The sequence below is a fragment of the Bos javanicus genome, chromosome 14 (genome assembly GCF_032452875.1).
Source record: "Bos javanicus breed banteng chromosome 14, ARS-OSU_banteng_1.0, whole genome shotgun sequence".
Lineage (NCBI taxonomy): Eukaryota > Metazoa > Chordata > Mammalia > Artiodactyla > Bovidae > Bos > Bos javanicus.
The window spans coordinates 51,565,734-51,578,242 of record NC_083881.1 but is presented as its reverse complement, the minus strand read 5'-3'; the positions used below and the strand labels follow the sequence as shown (position 1 = coordinate 51,578,242).

The 12,509-nt window shown below is 36.0% G+C and overlaps 1 protein-coding gene across 1 annotated transcript in view; it reads right to left on the bottom strand.

Moving 5' to 3' along the window:
- The window catches only part of CSMD3 (CUB and Sushi multiple domains 3), a 1,469,335-nt gene that overhangs the window by 849,352 nt on the left and 607,474 nt on the right, over positions 1-12,509 (bottom strand). The window contains exon 9 of the mRNA XM_061439111.1: positions 8,862-8,949. Coding sequence (XP_061295095.1) covers positions 8,862-8,949 — 88 coding nt within the window. The remainder of the gene's footprint in view (positions 1-8,861; positions 8,950-12,509) is intronic.

Genomic DNA, 12,509 nt, shown 5'->3' with positions numbered 1-12,509 from the left:
CTACCAAAAATTTAGAGAAGAGCTAATACCTATCCTGCTCAAACTCTTCCAGAAAATTGCAGAGGAAGGTAAACTTCCAAACTCATTCTATGAGGCCACCATCACCCTAATACCAAAACCTGACAAAGATCCCACAAAAAAAGAAAACTACAGGCCAATATCACTGATGAACATAGATGCAAAAATCCTTAACAAAATTCTAGCAATCAGAATCCAACAACACATTAAAAAGATCATACACCATGACCAAGTGGGCTTTATCCCAGGGATGCAAGGATTCTTCAATATCCGCAAATCAATCAATGTTATACATCACATTAACAAATTGAAAAACAAAAACCATATGATTATCTCAATAGATGCAGAGAAAGCCTTTCACAAAATTCAACATCCATTTATGATAAGAACTCTCCAGAAAGCAGAATACAAGGAACATACCTCAACATAATAAAAGCTATATATGACAAACCCACAGCAAACATTATCCTCAATGGGGAAAAATTGAAAGCATTTCCTCTAAAGTCAGGAACAAGACAAGGGTGCCCACTTTCACCATTACTATTCAACATAGTTTTGGAAGTTTTGGCCACAGCAATCAGAGCAGAAAAAGAAATAAAAGGAATCCAAATTGGAAAAGAAGAAGGAAAACTCTCACTGTTTGCAGATGACATGATCCTTTACATGGAAAACCCTAAAGACTCCACCAGAAAATTTCTAGAACTAATCAATGACTATAGTAAAGTTGCAGGATATAAAATCAACACACAGAAATCCCTTGCATTCCTATACACTAATAATAAGAAAACTGAAAGAGAAATTAAGGAAACAATTCCATTCACCATTGCAACGGAAAGAATAAAATACTTAGGAATATTTCTACCTAAAGAAACTAAAGACCTATACATAGAAAACTATACAACACTGGTGAAAGAAATCAAAGAGGACACTAATAGATGGAGAAATATACCATGTTCATGGATTGGAAGAATCAATATAGTGAAAATGAGTATACTACCCAAAGCAATTTATAGATTCAATGCAATCCCTATCAAGCTACCAACGGTATTCTTCACAGAGCTAGAACAAATAATTTCACAATTCGTATGGAAATACAAAAAACCTCGAATAGCCAAAGCTATCTTGAGAAAGAAGAATGGAAATGGAGGAATCAACCTACCTGACTTCAGGCTCTATTACAAAGCCACAGTTATCAAGACAGTATGGTACTGGCACAAAGACAGAAATATTGATCAATGGAACAAAATAGAAAGCCCAGAGATAAATCCACGCACATATGGACACCTGATCTTTGACAAACGAGGCAAGAATATACAATGGATTAAAGACAATCTCTTTAACAAGTGGTGCTGGGAAATCTGGTCAACCACTTGTAAAAGAATGAAACTAGAACACTTTCTAACACCTTACACAAAAATAAACTCAAAATGGATTAAAGATCTAAACATAAGACCAGAAACTATAAAACTCCTAGAGGAGAACATAGGCAAAACACTCTCCGACATACATCACAGCAGGATCCTCTATGACCCACCTCCCAGAATATTGGAAATAAAAGCAAAAATAAACAAATGGGACCTAATTAAACTTAAAAGCTTCTGCACAACAAAGGAAACTATTAGCAAGGTGAAAAGGCAGCCTTCAGAATGGGAGAAAATAATAGCAAATGAAGCAACTGACAAACAACTAATCTCAAAAATATACAAGCAACTCCTACAGCTCAACTCCAGAAAAATAAATGACCCAATCAAAAAATGGGCCAAAGAACTAAATAGACATTTCTCCAAAGAAGACATACAGATGGCTAACAAACACATGAAAAGATGCTCAACATCACTCATTATCAGAGACATGCAAATCAAAACCACAATCAGGTACCATTTCACGCCAGTCAGAATGGCTGCGATCCAAAAGTCTACAAGCAATAAATGCTGGAGAGGGTGTGGAGAAAAGGGAACCCTCTTACACTGTTGGTGGGAATACAAACTAGTACAGCCACTATGGAGAACAGTGTGGAGATTCCTTAAAAAACTGGAAATAGAACTGCCTTATGATCCAGCAATCTCACTACTGGGCATACACACTGAGGAAACCAGAAGGGAAAGAGACACGTGTACCCCAATGTTCATTGCAGCACTGTTTATAATAGCCAGGACATGGAAGCAACCTAGATGCCCATCAGCAGATGAATGGATAAGAAAGCTGTGGTACATATACACAATGGAGTATTACTCAGCCATTAAAAAGAATACATTTGAATCAGTTCTAATGAGATGGATGAAACTGGAACCTATTATACAGAGTGAAGTAAGCCAGAAAGAAAAACACCAATACAGTATACTAACGCATATATATGGAATTTATAAAGATGGTAACAATAACCCTGTGTACAAGACAGCAAAAGAGACACCGATGTATAGATCAGTCTTATGGACTCTGTGGGAGAGGGAGAGGGTGGGGAGATTTGGGAGAATAGCATTGAAACATGTATAATATCATGTATGAAATGAGTCGCCAGTCCAGGTTCGATGCACGGTACTGGATGCTTGGGGCTGGTGCACTGGGACGACCCAGAGGGAGGGTAGAGGAAGGAGGAGGGAGGAGGGTTCAGGATGGGGAATGCGGGTATACCTGTGTCGGATTCATTTCGATATTTGGCAAAACTAATACAATATTGTAAAGTTTAAAAATAAAATAAAATTTAAAAAAAGAGAGAGAAAGAAGTCCTTAAAAGGGGGTCCAGAATGTAGAATACAATTGAAAAATTGAAAATGATGAGGGCAGAAGACTGTTAAGTTCAACAACATGAAGGTTGTTGAGAAGAGTGATTTCATTGGAGTGACAGAGGTTGAGACAAATTGAGATAATCTAAAGAGTGAAGTAAAGAAGTAAATAATGAATATATAAATATATAAATCGTCTCTGGACTTCATTTCTCTACACAACAGATTCTAATCACACTTTATCATGTAACTCAACATTTGCCTCTGTGAACCTAATCTAGTTGCCAAAAATATCATAACTGTTCAGTCTCCAAAACATTTTTAAATATTCTTAAATTATAAGAGTATATCTTAGCCTGATTGTAAGCTCCTGGTTTCTTAACATCTATCAGGGAGCCTAAAGAAAGATTTCAAGATAATCTGATGATTTGAAATTTAATAAAAGGTAATTTGGCAATAAGGAGCTCATGATCTGAGCTACCATCAGCTACCAGTCTTGTTTTGGAGGACTGTAGAGAGTTTCTCCATCTTTGGCTGCAAAGAATATAATCAATCTGATTTTGGTATTGACCATCTGGTGATGTCCATGTGTAGAGTTTTCTCTTGTGTCGTTGGAAGAGGGTGTTTGCTATGACCACTGCCTTCTCTTGGCAAAACTCTATTAGCCTTTGCCCTGCTTCATTCCATATTCCAAGGCCAAATTTGCCTGTTACTCCAGATGTTTCTTGACTTCCTACTTTTGCATTCCAGTCCCCTATATTGAAAAGGACATCTTTTTTTGGGTGTTAGTTCTAAAAGTCTTGTAGGTCTTCACAGAACCGTTCAACTTCAGCTTCTTCAGCATTACTTGTTGGGGCACAGACTTGGATTACTGTGATATTGAATGGTTTGCCTTGGAAACGAACAGAGATTGTTTTGTCGTTTTTGAGAGTGCATCCAAGTACTGTGTTTCAGACTATTTTGTTGACCATAATGTCTACTCCATTTCTTCTATGGGATTCCTGCCTGCAGTAGTAGATATAATGGTCATCTGAGTTAAACTCACCCATTCCAGTCCATTTTAGTTCACTGATTCCTAGAATGTCGACGTTCACTCTTGCCATCTCCTGTTTGACCATTTCTAAAGGCAATGGCAACCCACTCCAGTACTCTTGCCTGGAAAATCCCATGGATGGAGGGGCCTGGTGGGCTGCAGTCCATGGGGTAGCTAGGAGTCGGACACGACTGAGCGACTTCACTTTCACCTTTCACTTTCATGCATTGGAGAAGGAAATGGCCAACCACTCCAGTGTTCTTGCCTGGAGAATCCCAGGGACAGGGGAGCCTGATGGGCTGCCATCTATGGGGTCGCACAGAGTCAGACACGACTGAAGCAACTTAGCAGCAGCAATTTGCCTTGATTCATGGACCTAACATTCCATGTTCCTATGCAATATTGCTCTTTACAGCATCGGACCTTGCTTCTATCACCAGTCACCTCCACAACTGGGTATTGTTTTGCTTTGGCTCCATCCCTTCATTCTTTGTGGTGTTATTTCTCCACTGGACTCCAGTAGCATATTGGGCATCTACTGACCTCGGAAGTTCCTCTTTCAGTATCCTATCATTTTGCCTTTTCATACTATTTATGGGATTCTCAAGGCAAGAATACTGAAGTGGCTCAGATCATGAGCTCCTTATTGCCAAATTCAGACTTAAATTGAAGAAAGTAGGGAAAACCAGAAGATTATTCAGGTATGACCTAAATCAAATCTCTTATGATTATACAGTGGAAGTGAGAAATAGATTTAAGAGACTAGATCTGATAGAGTGCCTGATGAACTATGGACTGAGGTTCATGACACTGGACAGGATACAGGATTAAGATCATCCCCATGGAAAAGAAAAGCAAAAAAGCAAAATGGCTGTCTGGGGAGGCCTTACAAATAGCTGTGAAAAGAAGAGAAGCGAAAAGCAAAGGAGAAAAGGACAGATATAAGCATTGAATGCAGAGTTCCAAATAGCAAGAAGAGATAAGAAAGCCTTCCTCAGTGATCAATGCAAAGAAATAGAGGAAAACAATAGAATGGGAAAGACTAGAGATCTCTTCAAGAAAATTAGAGATACTAAGGGAACATTTCATGCAAAGGGGGGCTCGATAAAGGACAGAAATGGTATGGACCTAACAGAAGCAAAAGATATTAAGAAGAGGTGGCAAGAATACACGGAAGAATTGTACAAAAAAGATCTTCATGACCAAGATAATCACGATGGTATGATCACTCACCTAGAGCCAGACATCCAGGAATGTGAAGTCAAGTGCGCCTTAGAAAGCATCACTACAAACGAAGCTAGTGGAGGTGATGGAATTCCAGTTGAGTTATTTCAAATCCTGAAAGATGATGCTGTGAAAGTGCTGCACTCAATATGCCAGCAAATTTGGAAAACTCAGCAGTGGCTACAGGACTGGAAAAGGTCAGTTTTCATTCAAATCCCAAAGAAAGGTAATGCCAAAGAATGCTCAAACTACCGCACAATTGCACTCATCTCTCACGCTAGTAAAGTAATGCTCAAAATTCTGCAAGCCAGGCTTCAGCAATACATGAACCATGAACTTCCAGATGTTCAAGCTGGTTTTAGAAAAGGCAGAGGAACCAGAGATCAAATTGCCAACATTTGCTGGATCACCGAGAAAGCAAGAGAGTTCCAGAAAAACATCTATTTCTGCTTTATTGACTACGCCAAAGCCTTTGACTGTGTGGATCACAATAAACTGTGGGAAATTCTGAAAGAGATGGGAATACCAGACCACCTGACCTGCCTCTTGAGAAATCTGTATTCAGGTCAGGAAGCAACAGTTAGAACTGGACATGGAACAACAGACTGGTTCCAAATAGGAAAAGGAGTACATCAGGGCTGTATATTGTCACCCTGCTTATTTAACTTGTACTCAGAGTGCATCATGAGAAACATGGGCTAGAAGAAGCACAAGCTGGATTCAAGATTGTTGGGAGAAATATCAATAACCTCAAATATGCAGATGACACCACCTTTATGATAGAAAGTGCAGAGGAACTAAAAAGCCTCTTGATGAAAGTGAAAGAGGAGAGTAAAAAGTTTGGCTTAAAGCTCAACATTCAGAAAACAAAGATCATGGCATTTGGTCCCATCACTTCATGGCAAATAGATGGGGAAACAGTGGAAACAGTGTCAGACTTTTTGGGGGCTCCAAAATCACTGCAGATGGTGATTGCAGCCATGAAATTAAAAGATGCTTACTCCTTGGAAGGAAAGTTATGACCACCCTTGATAGCATATTCAAAAGCACAGACATTACTTTGCCAACAAAGGTCTGTCTAGTCAAGGCTATGGGTTTTCCAGTGGTCATGTATGGATGTGAGAGTTGGACTATGAAGAAAGCTGAGCGCCGAAGAATTGATGCTTTTGAACTGTGTTGTTGGAGAAGACTCTTGAGAGTCCCTTGGACTGCAAGAAGATCCAACCAGTCCATTCTAAAGGAGATCAGCCCTGGATGTTCTTTCGAAGGAATGATGCTAGAGCTGAAACTCCAGTACTTTGGCCACCTGATGCAAAGAGTTGACTCATTGGAAAAGACTCTGATCCTGAGATGGATTGAGGGCGGGAGGAGAAGGGGATGACAGAGGATAAGATGGCTGGATGGCATCACCAACTCGATGGTCTGAGTTTGAGTGAACTCCAGGAGTTGGTGATGGACAGGGAGGTTTGGCATGCTACAATTCATGGGGTCACAAAGAGTTGGACACGACTGAGCAACTGAACTGAACTGAAAAGGTAATTTAACCCTCTATATTACTATTTCTAATAGTAATAAGCCTATTTATAATAAACCGCATATTTTTGTAAAAAGTGAGACCAAATAGATACTAACATCAAGAATAATTATTTCCATTTATCTTTTCATACTACAATAGCAGCTAGGATTAAATACTCATTCGTCTTAAGTTCGCTACCATGTTTGCATATCTCATGCAACATTCACCTCAATACTAGGAAACAGGTATTATCATTTTTAGAGCTGAGGAAAACATCCTCAGAGAAGACAATATATTGATGGTTGATTGTAAGAATGGGATCTGAATGAAGTTTGTTTGGTTTCAAAGCATAATTTAACACAGTAATTAAAGGGTCAGGATATAGAATCAGGAAGTAATGAGTTCAAATTCCAGTTACATAAAATTATTAGCTGGATAAGCAGACTTTCAGTTTTATTTGTAAGTGAAAATAAAAGTGTTAGTTGCTCAGTTGTGTCTGATTCTTCTTGATGCCATGGACTGTAACACTCTAGGCTTTTCTTTTCATGGAATTCTCCAGGCAAGAATACTGGAGTGGGTAGCCATTCCCTTTTCCAAGGGATCTTTCCAATCCAGGGATCGAACCTGGGTCTCCTGCATTGCAGGCAGATATTTTACCATCTGAGCCAAGGTGGAATAAAATAACAAACAGGTTATTATAGGTTTTATTATTATAGGGTTTTTATTAAATAAAGTATACATATACAAATACCAGGTATGTTGATGACATTTTACAGTCTATAAAATATCACTTTTAACTACTGAGATTGAGATTTAGTTGATTTTTAATATACTTAGGTTATTAAGCTCTAACTCTGACTGGATTCTGGGTCTTTTGAATTTCTTTTTAATGTGATTTTTCATACAATATTATCCATATTAATTATCAGGCTAGTTAAAGTTCTGCAATTTTTTTAGAAAATTACAAGTTTATTCATATTGAACTAATATTGTTTTCCCCTGCAAGAATATCAAAATATAACTTTAAGTCAAATGATCCATGGAGACAAAATATTCATAGGTTTTTATTATAAGAACTACATTTTTAGTCACGGGGAATTTCTTCAGAAGTCCTTTATACAAACAGAATAAAGAAGCAAAGAATGTAAATGTGTGCTATGTGAAACTATAACCATTATCATTTTAAAATTTAATACATCATGAATATTTTGTGAAAATAGTATTGTGAACTAAATTATCACTTAGTATTTTATAGGATTTTTGTATCTTTTATTTGTAAAATGTTACATTCAGAGGACTACTGAAAATTCAATATTTTTAAACAATATTGTGTCATAGTGTAAATTAATAGTTACCATATTATTAAGTGCACTATTCCTTTGACACATTTAACCATGAGTGCTCTGTGTGCTAAATCACTTAAGTCATGTCTGACTCTGCAACCTCAGGAACTATAGTCCACCAGTCTCTTCTGTCCATGGGATTCTCCAGTGAAGAATACTGGAGTGGATTACTGTGCCCTCCTCCAGGAGATCTTTCTGTACCAGGGATGGAACCCACATATTTTTTTTTCCTGCACTGGCAGGCAGATTCTTTACCTCTAGCACCACCTGGGAAGCCTAGTCTACTATGTATATTTTCTGTGCTGTAAGTAAACTTGATTTCAATTTTTAAAATAAATACTAAATTTAAGATGGAGATAAACCTTATTCAAATTAAATTTTCTTTTAAATAAAATGTTTATAGAACATTTGCAGGAAGGTTTCACATGCAGTATCTCATTTGAAACATCATTCTATGTGATAAATTTGATTTACATGTTACAGAAGAGGAAACTCTGGCAGACAGGATTGAAAAACTTACTCAAGATCAGACAATTAATAAACATTAGAATATGAATTCAAACCTATGTATTTCAAATTGAATCTCATGATTTTCCACTTACTGTGCTGTGCTGTGCTTAGTTGCTTAGTTGTGTCCAACTTCTTGTGACCCCATTGACTGTAGCCTGCCAGGCTCCTCTGTCCATGATGGTTCTCCAGGCAAGATTACTGGAGTGGGTTGCCATGCCCTCCTCCAGGGAATCCTCCCAACCCAGGGATCCAACCGAGTTCTCCCACATAGCACATGACAATAAATTAATCATTTAAACTTAAAAAAGTTCCCTGATAAATTTGATGTTATTTAGTCACTTTAGTGAAATATAATTAATCATAACACTTCAGTGAAATCTAGCTGCCACACTTTTAAGTCACCATGTCTTCATCTCCATATTATTATACTTGAAATTTAAATTAAAATAAACTTTAACAAAGTTAATAATGAAATAAAAAATTTTAAATCATACCTAAAATCTGATCCAATTCTCTTCCCATTTTCTGGTTCTCCTGGATCTGGGCATAAATTGGAAGCTGTCTTAATACCTCCCTCATTTACTGAAACAACAGGAACACAAGAAAAGAAAGAATCAAAACATGTATGATTAGAAAATCAAAAGTGATATTCATTTTAAATTGTACATAAAATATATTCTTGTATTTTATTATTCTAATCACTATAATTTATACATGGAATGTTAAATATAATTTTATAAACCAATAATGAGAACAAAAATACTTTTTAATTTGTGGATATATAAAACATAATTTCCATGTTTCTATTCAATGACATACTACTTTGAATATTAACACATTAACAGTTAACACTTTATTTTTAATTACTATCAAATTTTGAAATCTCTGTAATGCACTCCATAGGTATCATTGCCAGAGTTTCCATTAATTATTGGCAGCAGAGAAGTCACTACCAGTTATATCAGTGTCATCAGATACTTGTTATTTTTAAAGTTGCAACATAAAAATAAAGCCAATACAATATTGTAAAGTAAAAAATAATAATAATAAAAATAAAAAAAAAACTTTATGGAAAAAGTTTAAGGATAATGGCAATTTTTAACTGGTATATAACAAGGAATTTATTCTGCCAATGTGAAAATAAAACTGTGATGCAAGTTATCAAGCATGTCGTTGAATTATGCTTTAATGCTGAAAATCAAATTAAGGGCTTTACCCTTTAACAAGTCCCATGACTATGTTTTATTGTACACTTTCAGCAGTTTCTTCAGAACACCCTATTGATAAATTATGTATTCATATTTTCAGTGAATGTGCTCACAATAAATAAATAATTCCCTAAGAAATCTTTTTTTTTAATGGGAAGATTATTAAACCAGATGAAGTCTGAAATATCTGAGTGACACTGTTTCATGAACTCAATCTTATAGCAAATTGGAGAATAACTTCTATTTTGCTCTTCATCAACTTATCTGCTTTTTAAAGAAAAGAATAGGACCTGAGTAGAGACTCTAGAAATGAAAAAATCTAAACTTTGCTATGGTTCTTGTCCTACACTGTGAATTGGAATCACCTATAGAGTTTTTTTTTCTTCTTCTTCTTCTTTTATGAAAAAACAGATGCTTACTTTTCTGTCTAGATATTCTAATGCAGTGATTCTGGGTAGACACTGTGAACCAGGTGGTTTTGTTTTTGTTTTCTTGTTTGTTTTTAAAATAATCTTCTATGGGATTCTAATGAAGAATCAATGTTTAAAAACACTGGATTCCTGCATCATTTAGCATGGATTGTCAACTTATTTAAATTGATTTATCAGATAGCAAGATAAGTATCTTGCTTATCAAGATAAGTATGACCAACAGTCATAACTCTGATAAAGCTGTCATATTTTCAACTAGATATGAAATTTTGTGTTTGCACTTTTATTCTATAAAAATTAATTTCTCAAATACCCTCACATATATTTTTATTGCTGCCAACTTAATTATAAATTCACTAATTCATACAATACATGTGATTTTTTTTTTCCCATTTTCTGGGTCTGCTGACTTGCTAATTTATTTTTACTTCTCTGGTTTTTGTTATTATGTTTTCTTTTGGCCACTCTTTTACTTTAGCTTATATCATATACAGAGGGCAAATTTAAAGGCACTGACCCACAATTCTCAATATACTGAATTTTCTTCATGACTTGAAAAATTCTCTTTGCTAAGGACTTGCAACCTAAGGTTGTATCTTTCCCCACCCCCCCCCCAAAAGCTCCTTCCTGATCCTTCAATGGCCTACTAGGTCCCTACCAAAAATCTCCTAATCATTTCATGTGCATGCTCAAATCTAATTTAATCCTTTTTTTTTCTATTATCATTCTCTTCCAATTCATCTTGAGTACTAGAAGAGAATTAAACTTTCTCAAACACAGCTTTCATTACTGTCCAAATATGCTATGATTCTAGATTTCTAAGCATATCTATTATATTTCCCAATAGCCACCAAGATACATCCATAACCCAAGTACAACAGATTCTTCATTCTTCTGCAATTAAGATACACCCGTAATCCAGGTCCAACAGACTCTTTATTATTATGCAAGTTTAATGGTTAGCCATGCTCCTTCTTTGTGCCTTCTTCAAGTCTTCATGTTTTCCTTTTCTTCCTCTTTAGCTATCAAAATTCTATATATAATGTTCAGGACTCAGCTCAAGTCCCACCTTTTGCAAAATACAATCTCTTATTTCTTTTCAGATTTTCTAATCCTCCCTGGTGGCTCAAACGATAAAGCGTCTCCCTACAATGAGGGAAACCCGGGTTCAATCCCTGGATTGGGAAGATCTCCTGGAGAAGGAAATGGCAACCCACGCCAATATTCTTGCCTGGAAAATTCCATGGACAGAGAAGCCTGGTAGGCTACAGTCCATGGGGTCGCAAAGAGTTGGACACGACTGAGAGACTTCACTTTCACTTTTACTTTCCTTTTTATATAACATGAACAATTTTATATTTAATTTTTAAATTATCTTATCATCCTCTTTAATAGTTTCATATTCCTTTGTTATATGTACAAATATATATTTGGTAAAGATAAGGAAAAAGCTATCATTACTTTAATATTCCTACAGTACCCAGATGGGGTAAATGATTTCTCAGTGAATATTTCCTAGTAGTTTAATTAAAAACAATGTGTTATACACTGTTTACAATGAGTAGAATATTTTTTCTATGGGAAGCACTATCTTTCTTATCTCTGACTTTTGAAAATATTGTAGTATATGTCATTAAAATGTGACTTTTTAACATATGATAGAGATAAGAAAACGTAGTAGAATGATATAGGCTTCTTACATTAGTATATTAAATTTATAACACAAATTATATATAAGTATATAAATGGAATATATTTGAAAATAAAAAATAAATGTCTTATTTTTCCACTTTATCATCATTATTGCCTAGTTTCATATAAATTTAACAACAGCTGACACTTACATCATACTTATTATATGTCAGTAACTAATCTACACCTTTTGGAGAAGGCAATGGCACCCCACTCCAGTACTCTTGCTTGGAAAATCCCATGGGTGGAGGAGCCTGGTAGGCTGCAGTCCATGGGTCGCTAAGAGTCAGACACGACTGAGCAACTTCACTTTGACTTTTCACTTTCATGCATTGGAGAAGGAAATGGCAACCCACTCCAGTATTCTTGCCTAGAGAATCCCAGGACTGGGGGAGCCTGGTGGGCTGCCGTCTATGGGGTCACACAGAGTCAGACATGACTGAAACGACTTAGCAGCAGCAGCAGCAGCAATCTACACCTTTTACATGTATCAACTCATTTAATTTTCGCAAGAATCTGAAAGGTGGCTACTATTATTATACATTTCTTACAGGTGAGGAAACTGAGATATAGAGAGGTTAAAACATATTTCTAAAGTCCTATTTCTACTTTCTGCCATGGTCTAGGTTTCAACCTTGGCAGACTGATTCAAGAAATTCTACTCTTAACCCTTGAGTACTCCATCCTATACAGAAAGTTCAGAAGGGCAAAATGGCATCAATAATTAAAATTCAAAACACTTTTTCAAATATTTTATTTTTCTTCCCTAGTGGCTCAGATAGTGAATAATGCAAAGCATATTTATAATTTT